Source organism: Vigna umbellata, chromosome 2, assembly GCF_029865625.1.
Source record: "Vigna umbellata cultivar VRB3 chromosome 2, Vumbellata_1.0, whole genome shotgun sequence".
Taxonomy (NCBI): domain Eukaryota; kingdom Viridiplantae; phylum Streptophyta; class Magnoliopsida; order Fabales; family Fabaceae; genus Vigna; species Vigna umbellata.
Genome location: NC_142166.1, coordinates 17,561,247 through 17,580,112, shown reverse-complemented (window position 1 = coordinate 17,580,112; position 18,866 = coordinate 17,561,247). Strand labels below are relative to the sequence as shown.

Below are 18,866 nucleotides of genomic sequence, written 5' to 3'. Positions count from 1 at the left end.
TTTACTGGAGAATAAATTTAAAAGATTGAAAGGAAAAAATGAAAAAAGAAATTATATAAATTAAACGAAAAGAAAAAAGTGAAAAATTAGTCAAAATTTTAAATTCGAAATAAAAAAATTATTATAAATTCTTAATAAAAAAACATATTTAAATTATTTTATTTCTAATTTAATATTTATTATTTTAATTAATTGTTTTATTATAATATAAGATAATATATATATATATATATATATATATATATATTATATATTTAAGGCACTTCTGTTACTTTAATGGAAAAAATTTATTTCAGAAACATTTTTTATGATATAATTAATTATTTAATTATATTTAAAATGTAATTGATTGTGTATAAATTCTTTCCACAAATCTCTTCATTGTTCCGAAGAAAGTTTAACGTATAAAATCCTTGTAATGTTTCCGAGTATTTTTTCATTTTTCAAATACACTTTTTCTATTTCAGCGGTTTCATCCAAGTGACATGAATGGCAGAATAATATTGACACGTGTCCCTTTTTCTTTCTGTTATCTATATTAAAAGTTTTCTAATTTTAGATGAAAAAAACTCCATTTCCCGCTATTCCACAGCTCCTTCGAGGTGGGATTTCTTCCAACCAATGGCTGCTCTGACCTCTCTCTCCCTCTCTCTCCGTCCCCTCTCTCTCCGCCGCAAACCAACCACAACAACCTCCGCTACACTTTCTTCACTCCCAGGTACGTCACCACCCAACCAATCCACGCCATTTCGCATTCACGTTTATGGCATTTCACGCACGTGCTGTTTTCAGGGAGAACCCATGGGTCTACAACCAAAGCGCCTCGCAGAAGAGCTAGGCGAATCGAAGGTCCTAGAAAAAGCATGGAGGACTCGGTTCAACGCAAGATGGAGCAGTTTTACGAAGGCTCTGATGGGCCTCCGCTTCGCGTTCTTCCCATTGGTGGTTTGGGGGAGATTGGGATGAACTGCATGCTCGTCGGCAACCATGACCGCTATATCCTCATCGACGCCGGTGTCATGTTTCCAGAGTAAACCCTTCGTCTTCTCTGTGTTACCGTATTTTGTGGCCAAATCAAAATTAGTGACACCACTTCTATTGCATTGTGCTGCGCTTCTTCAGCTATGACGAGCTTGGAGTTCAGAAGATTATACCTGACACCACGTTTATACGAAAGTGGAGCCATAAAATTGAGGCGCTTGTCATAACACACGGTCATGAAGATCATATTGGTGCGTTGCCTTGGGTAATGCTTCCTTCTCTGTGCTTCTTAAACCAATTAGAGTTTCTTTCGAAAAACTGCCTGGCCTTCTGGGAGCTGAAAATAAGAAGAGTGAACTCTTGCACATGTTAATGTGTTAAAACTGGCTTATGCACAGATTAATTATTGAAACTTCTATTATATTAACTTTTTTTTTTCTATTTTTATATTTTATAAATAATGGCTTTACGGCTATGTAGAAGTTTATTTCTTTTATTTTTCTCTCTCTTTGAAGTGTCTATGGAGAAATTTATCAACTGTGACCCTTAATAATATAAAAGATGTTTTACTGAATTGTGGGCCTTGCAACTTGGTAGTTATAACTTACAAGGCTGTTTCTGTTCAATTTGTGTAACGTGATTGTGGACTCCACTGACAATCGACTATCACTTCACATTTTGGAATTTAATTTTTTGTTAGGTTTTTTTAAGGGAGTATTTTAAGTATTTGTTGCTTATTTTTAGGAAGTTACGTATGGAAGTTGTTTTATTCCCCCCTATGTATAGTGCAGCTATTAGGCAGCAGTTATCCTTTTGCTGTTGCAGTTTGTGATGTGATGTAAGGCATATATATTGCCAAACCAGTATTGTTTAATATTACAGTTGATTTCTCTACTTTCTCTATTTTACTCTTCCCGACATTTGGTATCAGATGCTCTATTAGGGGGGCTGGTTGGAATTAGAAACAACAGTATCTGTGAGTGTAGTGTTTGAAGCATGACAGAAGATAGCTGTTTTATGCAACTAGTAATTCCAAAGTTTGATGATCATTATCATCATTAGGCAATGCTTATGGAAAACATTTTTCGTTCAAAACAGTTTTGGAGTTTGGTGGAAGATGGCGTTCCTGCAACAGAGGATGTTCCTCTCACAAAAGTAAAGAAGAAAAACATTGATGATGCAAGGTTCAAAAATTTGAAAGTAAAGAACTACCTTTTTTAAGCTCTAGAGTGTTGTTTTCAAGAAACTATCCTAAAGAAGGATACAACAAAAGACATTTGGGATGCCATGAGACAAGGTTCCACTAGAGTTAAGCATGTATATTTGCAAACCCTTCCAAAGAATTTGAAGTTATGCAGGTGAGTCTATGAATGAGTATTTTGCTCAAACGCTTACCATAACCAACAAAATGAAAGCAAATGAAAACAAACCCGGATGTTGAAGATGTTGAAAAGATCTTGAGATCAATGGCACCCAAATATGATTATGTTGTGTTATGCTGAACTGTCAAAAGGTACATTTACCTTGGCCATGGATGAGTTGCAAAATAGTCTTCTTGTTCATGAACAGTGAATAAGTTCTGATGTTGACGAGGAACAAACTTTGAAAGTTACTTATGTTGATCAATCTAGAGGAAGGGGAGGTCATAGTACTTTTAAAGGAAGAGGTCGAGGAAGAGGTAAAAGAAGAGGAAGACAAAAGTTTGATAAAACCACAATAGAGTGTTACAAATGTCAATTGTTTGGTCATTATTATCAATGTGATTGTCCAAGCGAGGAAAATGATCAAGTAGTAAATTGTGTAGAAGGTGAAGAAGAGGTGTTGCCGATGGCCCACTTGGAGTTGCAGAAAACCAATGAAGAGAACACATGGTTCCTTGATTCAAGTTGTAGTGATCACGTGTGGAAAAAAAGAGTACTTTTCAGATTTTGATGAGAACTCTAGAGATTTTGTAAAACTAGGCAGCAATTCCAGTTTGAAGGTAAAAGGAAAAGGAAATTTGAAGTTACTAGTCACTGACATTGTGCCATCATCACAAGAGTGTTTTTTGTGCCAGAGTTGAAGAACAATTTGCTGAGTGTTGGCCCATTACAAGAAAAGAGACTCGTAATTGTGGTTCAACATGAAAAATGCGAGTTGTACCATCCAAAGCGAAGTTTGATTATGGAAACAAAATGTTCGTACTACATGCAGTGTTTTAGTGACTTACATTTGCTTGTTTTACCAAAGCTGTAGAAGATGTTGTGCAGCTTTGGCATTGTAGGAATGGATATTTAAGCTTCAAAGATCTCCAGATTCTATATCAAAAACAAACGGTGAATGGTTTACCATAGTTAAAGTCACCCTTAAAGTTGTGTAGAGATTGTTTAGTGGGAAAACAACACTGAGATTCAATTGAAAGGAGGGATAGAAGTGCACCAATTTGGATGCAAGATTATGAAACTGGAGAAGGCTTGTCAGATGAAGAGAATGTAGCATCTTTGCTAGTGTTTGCTGCTGCAGCTGCTGATCCAATTTATTTTGGAGATGTTGTCAAGTGTGACTAGTGGAGAAGGGTCATGAATGCTGAAATAGAAGCAACACAAAAGAATGGCACATGGTGAAGTTAGTAAAGGTCTGCCTTGTGGTGAAAGGTTATCCTCAAAAGTATGGAGTAGATTATACAAAAATGTTTGCACTTGTAGCACATCTAGACACTATTCATCTTGTGATAGCATTAGCAACCTAGTAACGATGGACCATATATCAGCTGGATGTAAAATCTGTGTTTTTACATAGTAACATAAATGAAGCTGTCTTTGTGGAACAGCCGTGTGGATATGTTGAAAGAGAAGCGAGCAAAAGGTTTATAAGTTGAAGAAGGCACTTTATGGCCTTAAACAAACATCCGATGCCTGATGAGTATAGAAAGTTATTTTATGAAGGAAGGATTTGAGAAGTGTGAATATGAGCATACTTTATTCATCAAGATAAAAGAAGGTGGGGAAATTTTAATTGTTTGTTTGTATGTTGATGATCTGATTTTCACAAGGAATGACGAGTTGTTGTTTATACAGTTAAAAAATCCATAAAACATGAGTTTGACATGACAAATATGGGTAAAATGAGGTATTTTTTGGGTCTTGAAGTCATACAAAAATTTGATGGAATTTTTCTTAGTAAAAAAGCTTTACTGTGGAAGTGCTGCACAGCTTTAGTGTGGCAAAAAAGCAATTTTGTGAGAAATTCAATGGTTCCAGGCACAAAACTTCTGAAGGATGAAAATGGTGTCAAGGTGGACAAGACTTACTTTAAACAAATCAAATTGTCCAATCTAATGTATCTCACAGCTACTTGACCTGATAGAATGTTTACTGTGAGGCTTATCAGTAGGTATGGAGAATCCTACTAAGCTTCACTTACAAGCAACGAAAAGGGTGCTTAGGTATTTTGAAAGGAACAACAGATTTTAGAATTTTCTGAAGGAAGGGAGGAAATTGTGAAATTGTTGGTTATACTGACAGTGATTATGTTGGGGATTTGGAAGATAAAAAGAGTACTTCAGGCTGTGTTTCTAATGGTTTCAGGAGCAGTATGTTGGTCTTCCAAGAAGCAACCAGTAGTTAGTCTCTCAACTACAGAAGCTGAATTCATTGCTGCAGCCTCTTGTTCTTGTCAAGCAGTTTGGTTGAAGCGAGTGCTAGGAAAACTAGACCAAACGAGCAAGACAACTGTCCTTCATTGTGATAATACTGCAATTAAGCTTTCAAAGTATCCTGTTATGCATGGTTGCAGCAAACATAGATATGTATTTCATTTTCTTCGTGAGTTTATAAAATCTGGTGATGTGAAGATGGTTTATTGTGACACAAAGGAATGATTAGCAGATATAATGACTAAACCATTCAAACATGACACCTTCTTGAAGCTTAGGGGACTTTTAGGAGTATGTTCTGAAACTGAACTGATGTAAACTGAATAATTGATAACATTCAATTTAAGAGAAGAATTGTTAGGTTTATTTTAAGGGTGTATTTTGAGTAACTGTTACTTATTTTTAGGAACTTAAGTATGGCCGTTGTTTTATTTCCCTACTATGTATAGTGCAGTTATGCGGCAGCAGTTATCCTTTTGCTGTTGCAGTTTGTGATGTGATGTAAGACATATATATTGCCAAACTAGTATTGTTCAATATTACAGTTGATTTCTCTTCTTCCTCTGTTTTGGTCTTTCTAACATTTTTTGCATTTTCTTGGACACTTTTTATCCCTTCAGTTTGGAGACTATCAGATTATGATTTCCCCCCCTCTAATCCCTCTATATCTTCAGTGGTATATTATAGAGTTATTTATTTACACATTTTTTTAGAGGGGGAATTCTTACTAAAAACACTTGGAGAGCTCTTTTTAGCTATTGCTTCCCCCACTCTTGCTACTCTAAGAGTATTTCCTACTGCAATGAGCTTCCTATATCATGAATCCGTGTGTAGCAGAGCAACTATTTCTATATGGGTATCACAGATACAAGAATAATTACAAGAACGTACAATTACCCTAATTTAGATAATCACAATGATATGATCTGCCCTATTTACAATATTACTATAATTACAAGAACAACTATTTCTATATGGGTATCACAGATACAAGAATAATTACAAGAACGTTCAGTTACCCTAATTTAGATAATCACAAGGATATGATCTGCCCTATTTACATTATTACTATAATTACATATTTCCTATGCTAGATTTCAAGATGCCTTTCAAGATATTCTTAGTTATTCTTGCCACAATAAAAATTGATGTTCATAGGTGTCAATTTGTTTGTTATTGACAAGTGATTCTAACCAATTATTGATATTTCATAACAATGTTTATTGTTCTTTCCTTTTGTCTATTGTTAACTTAACTTACATTGTTTTGTCAGGTCATCCCAGCATTGGATTCCAATACACCAATTTTTTCATCTTCCTTTACAAAGGAGGTATCTGACTAGAAATTTTCTTGAAATAAGTCAACTTGTTAATTTGTTCAGTTTATGTGTGGATTGAAAATATTAAGGCATAGTAAGCGATAAAAGTCGGATCTTAGTGTTAACATTATCATGAAGTTGATTAACTAGTGCTTTAATTCTTCATTTTGTGTTACTGTAATTGATATTTGTTATTTACAGTAAAAAATTGGTACACTTTCGTCAAAATATTCTTTCAGATCAGATTAAAAAATGTGTTCTTTGTGTTGTTTATTTTGTATGGTCCAGAGAAGATAAAAGTTTTCTTTTTAACAGCTTATAAACAAACGTTTGAAGGAACATGGTATTTTTGTTCCATCTAGACTCAAAGTATTTAGAATGAGGAAGAAGTTTGTGGCTGGGCCATTTGAGATAGAACCTATCAGGGTGACCCATTCTATTCCTGATTGTTGTGGATTAGTTCTTCGCTGTTCTGATGGTACTATTCTTCACACTGGGGACTGGAAGGTCAGTATTTTACTTTTACATCTCCGAGCGTTGACCCTCTCTTTTATTTAGCTTAATCTCCTGTTGATTCAATAGATTGATGAGACACCATTAGATGGGAATGTTTTTGATCGTGAAGCTTTAGAGGAACTCTCTAAAGAGGGAGTAACATTGGTAAGTCACTTGGATATTTGCTAATTGCTCCTCGATCTTGGTTTTGAATAATTTATCATGGGCTTATCCCTAGATTAACATTACGGATTTGAAGATTGAGGGGCTTTAATAGTCTTGTAATTGACATTTCTAACGGGTCAGGTGTATACTTACAATTATGGTTTGTGGTGTTCTCTGAGTAGTGCCTTATATATTAAGCTTAATATGGCTTTCATGGCTAGTCCTGGACTTAAAGGAGAGCATGTTTCCACATTTTCAAAATTTCAAATTGTATTCCATTGGTAAATATTAGGCTTTTTAAATTAGCAATATTATTGTAGTTCAGGGATGTTCTTTTCAACATTTTTTCTCCCCTTCTACTCATTATTGTTAGAAAGATATTTTTCCATATTTTTGTTCTGCTCTGTTTAATTTTGCTATTATATATTTGAAAATGAATAGTATTAAATGTCATGTTAGATGCACATCGGTTTATATTTAGTATGACCATGCAGACAGTTTTCTTCTTTTTTGGTTAGATCAAATATGTATCTCTTCCATCTTTTTCCTTTAATGTTGACAAAAGATAGAAACAATGTTTGCTCCGGACATTACATACAGATGATGAGTGATTCAACAAATGTACTCTCACCTGGTAGGACAATCAGTGAATCAGTTGTGGCAGATGCATTGTTGAGACATATTTCAACTTCTAATGGAAGGGTCATCACCACCCAATTTGCATCAAATTTACATCGGCTCGGGAGTGTGAAGGCTGCTGCTGATTTAACTGGCAGAAAGTTGGTAATGTTCTCCCTGTTTAGTATACTTAAATGCAATCAGAATTGACTTATTTAGAATGACAAAAATATTAAGAGATTTTAACTGTTATCAGGTATTTGTTGGCATGTCCTTAAGGACATACTTAGATGCAGCTTGGAAGGATGGAAAGGCTCCAATTGATCCATCCACTCTGGTATTAAATGTTTGAACTTTGCTGCTGAAATTAGAGAACTAGTAGTTAAAAGAAAAGAGAGAGATTGAGAACTTGTATTCTGTTCTTGATATTTTTTTGTACCTTCAATTGAAGAGATCAGTTATATACTAGTCAGCTTTCAAAGCTTGAGAGAATAACTCTATTACTCTTACAAGAGCTGCAGAATTCTGCGTAATTCATGAGAGATTGATTTCAGCGCCATAAGTATAGTGCATACCAGCATGTTTTATTAACTAGGTTGTTAGCAGAAAGTCAGTGAAAGCATGTTTTGGCTTTTTTAGAATCTGGAAAAATCTAATGCTGATCAACTTGATTTATTAATTTTATATTTGAAGAAGTTCGTTGCAAGAAGATTAATCTTGACTTCTGAATTTTTCCTAATTATTGAAAGGTTCCACCTGGTCATCTAAATACAGTATTTGTTTTTTTAATCTCTGATGAACTACTTGGTTCTCCCTCCTTTGTCACTGAATTCAAAAATCATCTTTCAGAATATGCACTTTTGGACTTCCAAGACTAGAAGACTTTCATGTTAGATGGTTTGTTACAATTATTAATATAATTCTTGGGCTGTTGTACTTTACCAGCTTGAACTTTATGGCAAGTGAGTTTTTTGTCACCATCAATCACAACATCTTTGTTAGAATTTTCTCGAAGTATTTATTGGTTACTTTAATACCTCGTGAGCCAATAACTATTTTTTTAATTGTATGATTCTAATGAGTTGCATGTTGTTTGGATAATTGTGTCCTGTTTATTCATTATTTGTTTGTGTTTATAAATTTATATTCAAAACTATTCATCTTTATCCATGTATATAACAGCTTTTGTGAGTCTCACGTCTCTTGCCCTGCATTTCGTTATTTCTAATTATACATAAGGTGAAAGCAGAGGATATTGATGCTTATGCTCCAAAGGATCTACTAATTGTAACAACAGGTTCTCAAGTACGTTATTTCAATATCCTTAAAAGAGTGGCTAATTTCATGAATTATAAACATTGACATGACCATATTATGTACTGTTGTGTCAGGCAGAACCTCGTGCTGCCTTGAACCTCGCATCATATGGAAGTAGTCATGCTTTCAAATTAACCAAGGAAGATCTTGTTTTGTATTCAGCTAAGGTATGAGAAAATATTGTATTATTTATTTGTTTTTATGACTTTATCTAAATGCCAAGATTTCTGTAGTATAGTTAAATGTCTGTGTCTAGCGAATTGATATCAGTATTTGAAACATAATAGTATACTATTTTTAGGCAGCTCATTCTAGTAACATGTTGGATTTTTCTGCATGACCTTTCTCTGTGTCAATATCTGATTTTATTTTTACTGTAAGAATACATTACTTTTTTATCAACAAACAAGTTTATGTTTTTACTCTGATTCTAAATTAATATGCTAGGTTATCCCTGGTAACGAGTCTCGTGTGATGAAAATGCTAAACCGTATATCGGATATTGGATCAACTATAGTTATGGGAAAAAATGAAGGTCTGCACACATCTGGTCACGCATATCGTGGAGAATTGGTAATTTTTTTAATTGCATGTCAATGTTTCTTTGTTCCTTTTATTTATTTTTTCTCAAATTTAGGGGACCAAAACTGGATTCACTCCAAATTTCAAAGACAACATATTAAGCCTTCTCGTTATATCTCTTATTCGTGGTTAGATATCCTGATTGATATTTCACGAATAGTAAGAATTAGCAGATCTTGTGGACTAGTTTTTTTGCTTTGATGCCTTTTCAGTTTAGTCATTCATTTAATGAGTCTTCTAATACGATTTCCATGTGTTTTTTGGCAGGAAGAAGTACTTAGAATAGTGAAACCACAACATTTTCTTCCCATCCATGGAGAACTTTTGTTCCTGAAGGAACATGAATTACTGGGAAAATCAACTGGCATTCGGCACACTGCTGTGAGTCATTTGCTTCTGTATAAGATGTTGTGATGAAATGCAGAAGAGATTAGTGGCCTATAACAGTGAGATATATATGTTAAAATACCAATATTTGGTCCTTTATTCTTTAGAAGTTTCATTATGATCATTTTTTGTTTACAAAAGTACCAAAGTTATCCTCTCCATCAGCCAAAAGGTTACGCCGTTAGTATTAAAATAATTAATTAAATACTGACTATTTTAATCATTCTAAACAAATGTCATAGGTCCATAAAAAAGATTTCGTACTCCAGCATCAATACCGAGCCAGTAGCAACAATACCTAAAGACAAAATCATGGGGTATTTCAGTGGAATTAAACCAATAATTTCCAAATAATCCATTAAAACATTTATTTGTTACTTCCTTCACCCTTCCCTAACCAGAATGATTTTGATCCATAGAGCCTGCGGATTACATTCAGACTTAGAGAATTGTCGGAAGGAAAGGAGAGCGAGGACAAGAAAAGAAAATGAATGGCAGGAAGCCTCATGTGTCACTGAAAAGGCGATTTCTGACTGCCATGGGCTGTGGTGCTTTCTCGTGGCTCTAATCTTTCTTTCTCTGTTCTTTTACCTTGTATTTCTTCCCATTTTCCTCTTGCTCCACCAATTCAGCCCCTTTCCCTCTTCTTACACTTGCTTCCATGGTGGACTGCTGCAACAGCAACCCTGCAACTAGGCCCTCTGTTAAGAAAATGCTTTAGGAATATTTTATTTTATAATTTTAATTGAGTCAAAGTCTATTCCTTATTTTTAGGATTTAGTTATTTTTTTTAATTATGGATTGGAGTAGTGGATTAAAATTAAGATAAAAATGTTAGTGGGTAGTTACTTTTTCAGTTTTTAAATATTATAACAATTCTTTATTATTAATTGTAAAATAATGAGAAACGTTACAATATTTAAAACCTGAAAAAGTAACTATCCAATAACATTTTTATCCTAATTTTAATCCACTACTCCAACCCATAATTAAAAAAATAACTAAATCCTAAAATTAAGGAATAGACTTTGACTCAATTAAAATTAAAAATAAAATATTCCTAAAGCATTTTCTTAACACTCCTCCTTGCTTTAGGAACTGCAAACGTCCATGATAGGTTTCAATAAAAAGTATCTGAATCCTGAACTGTGAATTCTATCATAACCCTTCTTGAGAGCTTCAGTGTTGACTTTATTAGCACCTTTAGGCTCCTTCTCTTCTTTGTCTTCATAGTCAAGAAGGTCCTCTTCGTACGCCTCGTTCCAATAACTTACTAAATTGTTTCCTAATTCATCCATGATACGATCATTAATCTTTCCACATGGTCACCTTTTGTTATATGAAACTGCTGAGGAGCATTATAGCTAGATGGGACAACAAATACATCACTTTGTAGGGGCATGTCCTCAGCCCTATTGACCTTCCTGATGAAAGAAATTGTTTTGCCTCCATGGCAAACCACAACCACATTGAGAAGGATCAAAGCAATGTTGCAGCCATTGCTGCAAAATAAGAGAAACTTTTTGCACCCAACATATGATGAGGATGTCTTAGCTTCTTGTGCCAGATTTCTGTCACATTTTCCTTGAGTGAGAATACAGTTTGCTCCTCCTCCAATGGTTTTAGAGCAAAGCTTTTCCCTTACATTTTCACCTTGAACATATCTTGACCAGCTGCATCTTTAATCAAGCAATTTTTGTCTTCAAAAATAACTCTAAATTCTCTTTCAATCAGTTGACCAACACTTAACAAATTTTGGTCAATTTCTGAAACGAAAAGAAGGTCTGCAATAAATTTTGTGCTTGCACAGCTTGTAATTGCAACTGGCCCCTTTCCTTTGACTGAGATATAATCACCATTGCCTATTTTGACTTTGGTGACATCAGTTGGCCTCATATCTCTAAAGAGTGCCTTGTCAAAGGTCATGTGGTTAGTACAACCACTATCAATTAGCCAAGATTCACTTGAAGCATTGGTTGAAAAACAGGTTGCAACAAAAAGTTGATCTTCCTTTTCTTCATTTACAATTTGAGCATCTGCTTCCTGTTGCTGATTTTGGTTTCTGCATATGACAGCTTCATGCCCAAGTTGATTGCACTTGGTGCATTTAGCGTCAGGCCTTCTCCAGCACTTGAATGAAGGATGACCCATCCTGTTGCAATGCTTGCAAGGAGGATACTTTCCCTTGGAGCTTCCTTCTTTGTTTTCATTTCTGACAACACCTTCTCTATTTTGTTGTTGGTTCCTTTTTTTGTTTTTCCAACTATCTTCATGTTTAACAGGCAAGGCTTCCTCAAGAAAGCCTCTTCTCTCATAGCCCTTCGTTGTTCTTGTGCCTGCAAGGAATTCAACGACTTTGCCAAGGTGATCTTTGAAAAATCCTTAGTGTTTTCTAACGTGGATAGGGTAGCTTCAAATCAACCAGAATATTTTCAACAATACGAGAGTCCTTAAATTTAGAACCAAGCAATCTTACTTTGTTTGCTATGTTCAAAAGCCTCTCAGAGTACTCCTTGATAGTTTCAGATTCCTTCATCTTCTGCAATTTAAAGTCTCTAATGAGATTCAACACCTTCATGCCTTTAATTCGATGATCTCCATCATATTCTTCTTTGAGATAATCCTATATGGCTTTGGCTGACTTTAGAGACATGATTCAAGTGAAAATGGTTGGTGAAACTACTGCAAAGAGGCACGCCTTTGCCTTAGCTTTTTTGGTTTTTCCGTCCTTGTGATTCTTGATTTGAGCCACCGTTGGATTGCCAAGTAGCACAGGAATTTCATAATCCTCTTCAACTGCCTCCCATAAATCCAGAGCTTCTGGGTAGGCTTCCATTCGTACCGCCCAAATTTGATACTTTTCAAATTTTAACTTTACAATTAATAATACAGAACAATTTTAGCTTCAAGCTGCTACTGTTTTTATTCTAAAAACCAACACCCTCCCTTTCCTGTTTTCCCCCTTTCTCACCCCAGTTGTGGTGATCTTGCTCTCATTATCATTGCATCTTTGTGTCTCTTGCTCACCTTCTCTTTTTGTCCTTCTTTCCTTTCATTCTCCTTTCTTTTTCTCTTCATGTAGTCAAGGAGAACACTATGTGCTCTTGCAATTGCTCCAAGCATTCTTGATTGAGGCTAGGGGTCATTATGATGTTAATGGTTTAGGGTTCCCATTTGTTATCATTTGTAGAATGTTGAGTTACTGGGGTCAAAGTTTACATCTCTTAACCTATTTTAAAAGATAAAATGAGGAAAATATTTATCCAAATTCAAAAAGTAGAGAACCAAAATGAAAATTTGATGGCAATCTCCTTAGCTAGTTGGGCCTAAGCTAGAAGATAAAGCCAAGTGCAGGGTGAAGGGTGAGTGTTTGCGAAAGTTGGTGGAAATGACAGCTAAGCTCACGGTTTTGTGTAGTTTATGGTGATGGAGGTGATGTTTGATGATTCTCTAAGAGAGGTTGGGCCAACTCTTGGAAGAAGGTGGCTAGAGGAGGCCACTTGGGTTGCTCTAGCCTAGGGTGACCTAATAAGAGTAATATGGCACAAAATTGGAAGCATAACAATACTTTAAATTAAAGGTGAATACAAGAGTGGGAGACACCACTATTTATAGGCTAAGGGTGTCTCCTAATTTGTAGAAACTAGACCTAAAAACCCTACCTTGGCTAACTTGGAGAGCAAGGAGAAAATCATCTCCATTAGGAGAAGGACAAGTGGCGAAAATCCTCTCTAATGAGAGGGGGACATGTGGCCACTACCTATGGAGAATCTTCTCCATTCCTACATGTGATCATTAACTAGGAGGAAAAACTCTCCAAAGAGAGGAATACACATGGCATGGACGGCCCACTCTCCTTGTCCACCAAGTTTGATGAAAACTTTGACCCCTTGGTAAACTAAACCAAATTTGTGTCCCACTTTGGTCAACATTGAGCTTTGGCCTTTTGTTGATTTGAGTGATCAAAACCCTATTATACTTGGCCCAAAAATACAAGGCCCAAAATAAATCCTACACTACTAGGCGTATAATACAAAGCCCAAATAAATCCTAAACTACTTGGCCCAAAATACAAGGCCAAAATTTATTCTTACTCTACTAGAAGCTTCATGATGGCTCAAGATGGCCCAAGAGGAGAGAGACTCTAGGCCTATCTTCCACAAATGACTCCAACTCTTCTTGAATGTGCTTTGGCCATGGCTAGGGTGTATGCCATTAAAATTTTAAAAGATAAATGAAAAAAGAATGACAAAAAAGATAAGGGACCAAAAGAGTATTTTTAGCCATATATATATATATATATATATATATATATATATATATATATATATATATATATATATATATATATATATATATATATATATATATATATATATTAATATATCATATGACTTGTTCATAACATATGAACGAATTGATGAGCTTTATGCACCAGGTCATTAAGAATGGAGAGATGCTTGGTGTTACACATTTGAGAAACAGAAAAGTCCTTTCTAATGGTTTCATTTCTCTTGGAAAAGAGAATTTACAGGTTGGCAGCCATCTGTGCTCTGTTGGCTCCCTAGTATAAATTATCTAATAATTTATGTTTTATTTTCTGGTTTCATTTTTTCACGCAGTTGAAATATAGTGATGGAGATAGAGCATTTGGTACATCAAGTGAACTTTTCATTGATGAAAGATTGAGAATCGCATTAGATGGCATCATTGTTACTAGGTAGATCTTTCAAGTTTTAAATTAAAAAGAAGGAAGTATGCACTGTTTAGTGACATCTTAATATTTACTTTTCAGCATGGAAATATTTCGCCCCAAAATTTTAGGTAGTTTGGCTCCAAATACCTTAAAAGGGAAGATAAGGATTACCACAAGATGCTTATGGCTCGACAAAGGAAAGTTGATGGATGCACTCTACAAATCAGCCCATGCCGCTCTTTCAAGCTGCCCTGTAAATAGTCCTCTGGCTCACATAGAAAGAACTGTGTCTGAGGTATTGAGAAAGATGGTGAGGAAGTATAGTGGTAAACGGCCTGAAGTTATTGCCATTGCTATAGAAAATCCTGCATCCACTATTACTGATGAGATAAACACAAAATTGTCTGGAAAAACCCATGCGGGTCTTGGAATATCAACAGCAAAAAGAGCAGTAGATAGACATGAGAAAGGAAATCAGCCCACCTCACTGCAAATTACAGGTAACATCAATGTACATTTGAGGAATGCGTATAGAACTGTGGAGATATGGTCTGTTTGCTTTTGTGCTTGTATTCAGATTTTATTAAATATGTGACATCAAGTGTATGTTTGCTTGATTCCCTCGAATCTCCCTGAGTTGAAGGGTGTGTCTATATCTAGGTGACTCCCAGGTGACTGTTGCTTGCATGGCTAGGGGAGCATGGCAGCATCTCTAGTTGAGAATAAAGTATCTCAGGGCTAATGTCTTTCTTTATCATTGACATGTGGCACTCAGTTTCTTACATATAACTTATTTATTGTTTGTGAAGCTTAAGGAAGGTTTTTTATGTATACCTAGCTAATCATGGTTTTCACACTAGAAGTTTCCTTCTCAACGAATCCAATATAAGGTCAATGTCTTTGTCCGAATAAGTTTTGATTGCTCAGAAGTTGGCTACTTTTTCTAGTGAATAGAGATAATGAATTCACAGTTGTTTCAAATGCGCAAGCAATTGACAATATGAATGTTTTGGACTGTACTTGTTCTTAAATGAATGGCACTGTAAATTTCTTCATTATTCAGATGCTTTTGTTTGACTTTTAGTAAAAAGACATCTGAATGCAATGGACATGCATGGTTTATAGACACTATCTGACTTCGCTCATGCATTTTTACACACCTGGAATGGAGATATATAGCTTCTAACATGCATTTCTTCTAATGTAATGTTTTTTATGCTTGTGCCCTTCATGTTTTTTCTTATGTGTATTCTATTATTTGGAACAGATGATAGTATTCATAATGCCAGTGGACCTGAGGATTATTTATCTGATGAAGACAACACTGCAAGTGGAGCTGAGGGTGATTTATCTGAGTTAGAGGATTCAGATGAATTTTGGAAACCATTCATTGCACCATTACCTGTCGAGAAGCCTTTGGGTGCTAACAATGCATATGATTCACAAAAGGAGCATGAGTCCAATCGGAAGAAAGATGATTCTAAGATCATTGATAAAGCTAAGTCTGAAGAAATCTCTACTTCTGAACCCAAGTCTTCAAAATCAGTAAAGAGAAATAAATGGAGAACTGATGAAGTTAAGAAGCTGATTGGTATGCGTGAGGAACTACATGACAGATTTCAAGTTGTGAAGGGAAGGATGGCCCTCTGGGAAGAGATATCTCAAAAATTGTTGGCTGATGGGATCAGCAGAAGTCCTGGACAGTGCAAATCTTTGTGGACATCTTTGGTACTTAAATATGAGGTGTGTTACTTCTTGTTACCCGCCTTTTGTTCATATTGTAAACTGTTCAGCCACTTAAAAAACCATCCTCAATTGGTAAGCTGCTTTTTATGATTAATGCTGATCACCGGTTGTTTGGTATAATGTATAAATGGGATGAAAAGTTCATGCGCTTAATAATGATTCGTGAAAATTTTCACCCACATAACAATTTGACCTTAAAGAAAGCTTCTGTTCATGTGAAATAAGCAATTTAATTTCTTATTCTAGTTGCCACTTTTTAATTAATAACTCGAAGGACATTTGTTTAACCTGTTTACAATACTTCCCTGAAATCTGAATGTCAAGATAACTTATTCAAAATATTCACATCATAGGCACCGATCTACTTTGCCTTTTGTGGGAGTTCGATTTTGTCAAACTTTCTTTTCTTGTGTTTGATGGAAAAACCATTTACAAATTTTGGTCTTGTGAGGTTTTCTTACACCCTTTTAGTTGTCAGAGTACCCTCTCTACAAGGGATTGACTTGATACAGCTAGGATGAAAATTTTGTTATAACTTCGTGTCTCTTGTGAATTGCGATATTAAATATCTACTGTACCCTTTTATCATTGTTGGCAAAAGAAATTTAGCCAGTTTTTGTTTCAATGAATTCCTCGTATCTCAAAGAATAAGTTAAAGAAAACGGGATTCTTTCTTTCATTGTTCTCTCTCTTCTTGTTAGTTACATTAATTAACATACAGATAGTAAACTCGTTCTGTGAACGAAACCACCTTACATTTCATATTTTGGTATTATCATAATAGAAGGGATCATATTCAGCTGCAGTACAAGTGTACTGTAGAACAGTACAGCTTTTGCACTGAACAAAATGATAACAAATGCTATTATATGAGATAGCTACTATATCCACAAATAACTTATTTTTGTATTTTAAGCAGGGGATCAAGAATGAGAAGGATAGCAAGAAAAGTTGGCCATATATAGAGGACATGGAAAGGATAATGTCTGATAAAGAAGCTCCTGCAACAAAATGATTGGAAAAATAGTGGATACTGGGCTGGATAAGAAATATTTTAAGAGCCATCTATTACAATTGTTGATCAGTTTGAGCATGGTGAATGGGAAGATAATTCATGGCTTCCATGACATCGAAGATCCATAGTTTTGTAAGGGTTGAGGGTTAGACAACATAAGTGGGTTTGCCTTTAAATTGATACGGGAATATCTAGGTATAGGCAACGATTTCTTACCCACCTCAAATGCCTGTCTCCTTTTTAATTTGTCAAATACATATCTTATTATTATTTTTTATTATTTTTTCTGGTGGCACATATTGGGTGCCCGAAGCAGCAATTGAAATGTCGGTATTTTTCATATTGAACTGAAAAAAAGTGTTATTGCTTTTACCTTCATGTGCCAACTTAAATTCCCAGTCATATGTATACGTCAAAGTTGAAACATAAAAAGGGGGAACTGTCAAAAGGATTTGAACCATATTTTAAAAGAACAAGGTGTTGTTTCGTTTAGAAGTTGAGTGAGATGGTTCTAGGAAAATTTAGGTCTGTCTTGGCAAGCATTGAATCATTGATGACATTTAACAGGTGGGTTTTCACTTATTCTGGTTGATTTTGTTGAAGGCCGAGTAATATATGTTGTAAAACTTGATATTGCAAAAGTTAGTTAGTAATGTATGAACATTACTTTTTAGACGTTGCTTCTCCTACGTGGTCAAATGAACACTATAAGATTCGGTCAGTGTAGAGTTTCATCAAATCTTCAAGGTTTTGTAAGTCATAGGATTGATTTATGGTGGGCTGTGATTTTGATCATTTTCTAGTTCTATAAACAGAAGCTTGTGTTTATCTCCAAAAACACACTTTCTTCTTTTTCTCTTAATTTTTTTTTCTTTTTTTTCTTATAACATATTGGATTTATTATTTTACTCTTTTTAGAGTTTCTTACTAATTTTTATATTCTCATAAACTTTTGGAAAGTTCATGATATCCTATCCTTAAAAAAAAGTGAATTTATACATTTAGAAAAAATCTTTATTCGTGGCTTTTATTATTTTTTGTCAACATTTTACAACATTCTTAAGAACTTATGGTTGATATCAACAACCCAATCTTGAAGGATCAAAACATTGTTTCCAGAACGTAGTTGGTCTTCGCTATACCTTTCTCGGATGTGTTGCAAATCAAGATCTTTCTTGGTTAGAATTTTTGGCGTTGGCAAGAACGTGAGTATACTTTTTTAGACAAGTACATAATTATTACTAATCTTTCATCTCCAAAATCCGATTATAGTTTCTCTTCAAATTCAAACCAAGTTGAAGATTGGATTCATGCGAACAAAGTATGTTGACACACTTTACTTAGTGTACTTTCTAATGATTTGTTCCTATAAGGAAGTAAAAGACATTTGAGATTCATTGATTTTCAAATACATTATTGAAGATGTCGTCAAACAAAGGTTCGTCATTGAGAACTATTACCGCGTGAAAATGATTGAAGATAAAAACATAAAGTCTCAAATTAATGAGTACTACAAGCTGCTCGAAGATATCAAAAAAGAGAATTATATCCGATAAATTTATTTCAGAACTTTTGATCGAAAAATTGTCGCCATCTTGAATTGATTACAAACAACTAAAACATAGACACAAGCAGATGTCACTTTCAGAGCTCATCACACATATAATTATTAAAGATATCAACAGGACAAAGTGTGCTACTGCGAGGGCCAAAACTTTGTCTGCAAAAGCAAATATGGCATAAGACAAACATGCTCCAAAAAATGTACGAACATAAACCTGATCATAATTGTCGCAACCGGAATCGTGACGGGACGACGATCCAAAAAAAGGAACGAGTTTTGATAAGAGATTTGGGGTCGCTATCATAGCTTATTCTGGAAAACTACGGAAAAACCATAAAAGGATAATGC

The 18,866-nt window shown here is 34.9% G+C and overlaps 1 protein-coding gene across 3 annotated transcripts; it reads left to right on the top strand.

Annotated features, from left to right (window-relative positions):
- Nucleotides 1-557: 557 nt before the first annotated feature.
- LOC124833474 (ribonuclease J) lies at nucleotides 558-17,326 on the top strand. 3 transcript variants are annotated; one of them, XM_047307968.2, is made up of 17 exons: nucleotides 558-718; nucleotides 793-1,030; nucleotides 1,123-1,246; nucleotides 5,889-5,945; nucleotides 6,249-6,440; nucleotides 6,516-6,593; nucleotides 7,194-7,376; nucleotides 7,468-7,548; nucleotides 8,451-8,516; nucleotides 8,603-8,695; nucleotides 8,976-9,101; nucleotides 9,378-9,491; nucleotides 13,936-14,031; nucleotides 14,120-14,217; nucleotides 14,293-14,693; nucleotides 15,461-15,936; nucleotides 16,859-17,326. In XM_047307968.2, the coding sequence occupies exons 1-17, from the start codon at nucleotides 622-624 to the stop codon at nucleotides 16,952-16,954; spliced, it is 2,616 nt and encodes an 871-aa protein (XP_047163924.2). In that variant the 5' UTR covers nucleotides 558-621; the 3' UTR covers nucleotides 16,955-17,326. The 3 variants fall into 3 exon arrangements, with proteins under 3 accessions (XP_047163924.2, XP_047163925.2, XP_087962462.1); XM_047307969.2 differs by lacking the exon at nucleotides 13,936-14,031; XM_088106336.1 differs by lacking the exon at nucleotides 558-718 and having other exon boundaries at nucleotides 889-1,030; nucleotides 1,123-1,232.
- Nucleotides 17,327-18,866: the final 1,540 nt, after the last annotated feature.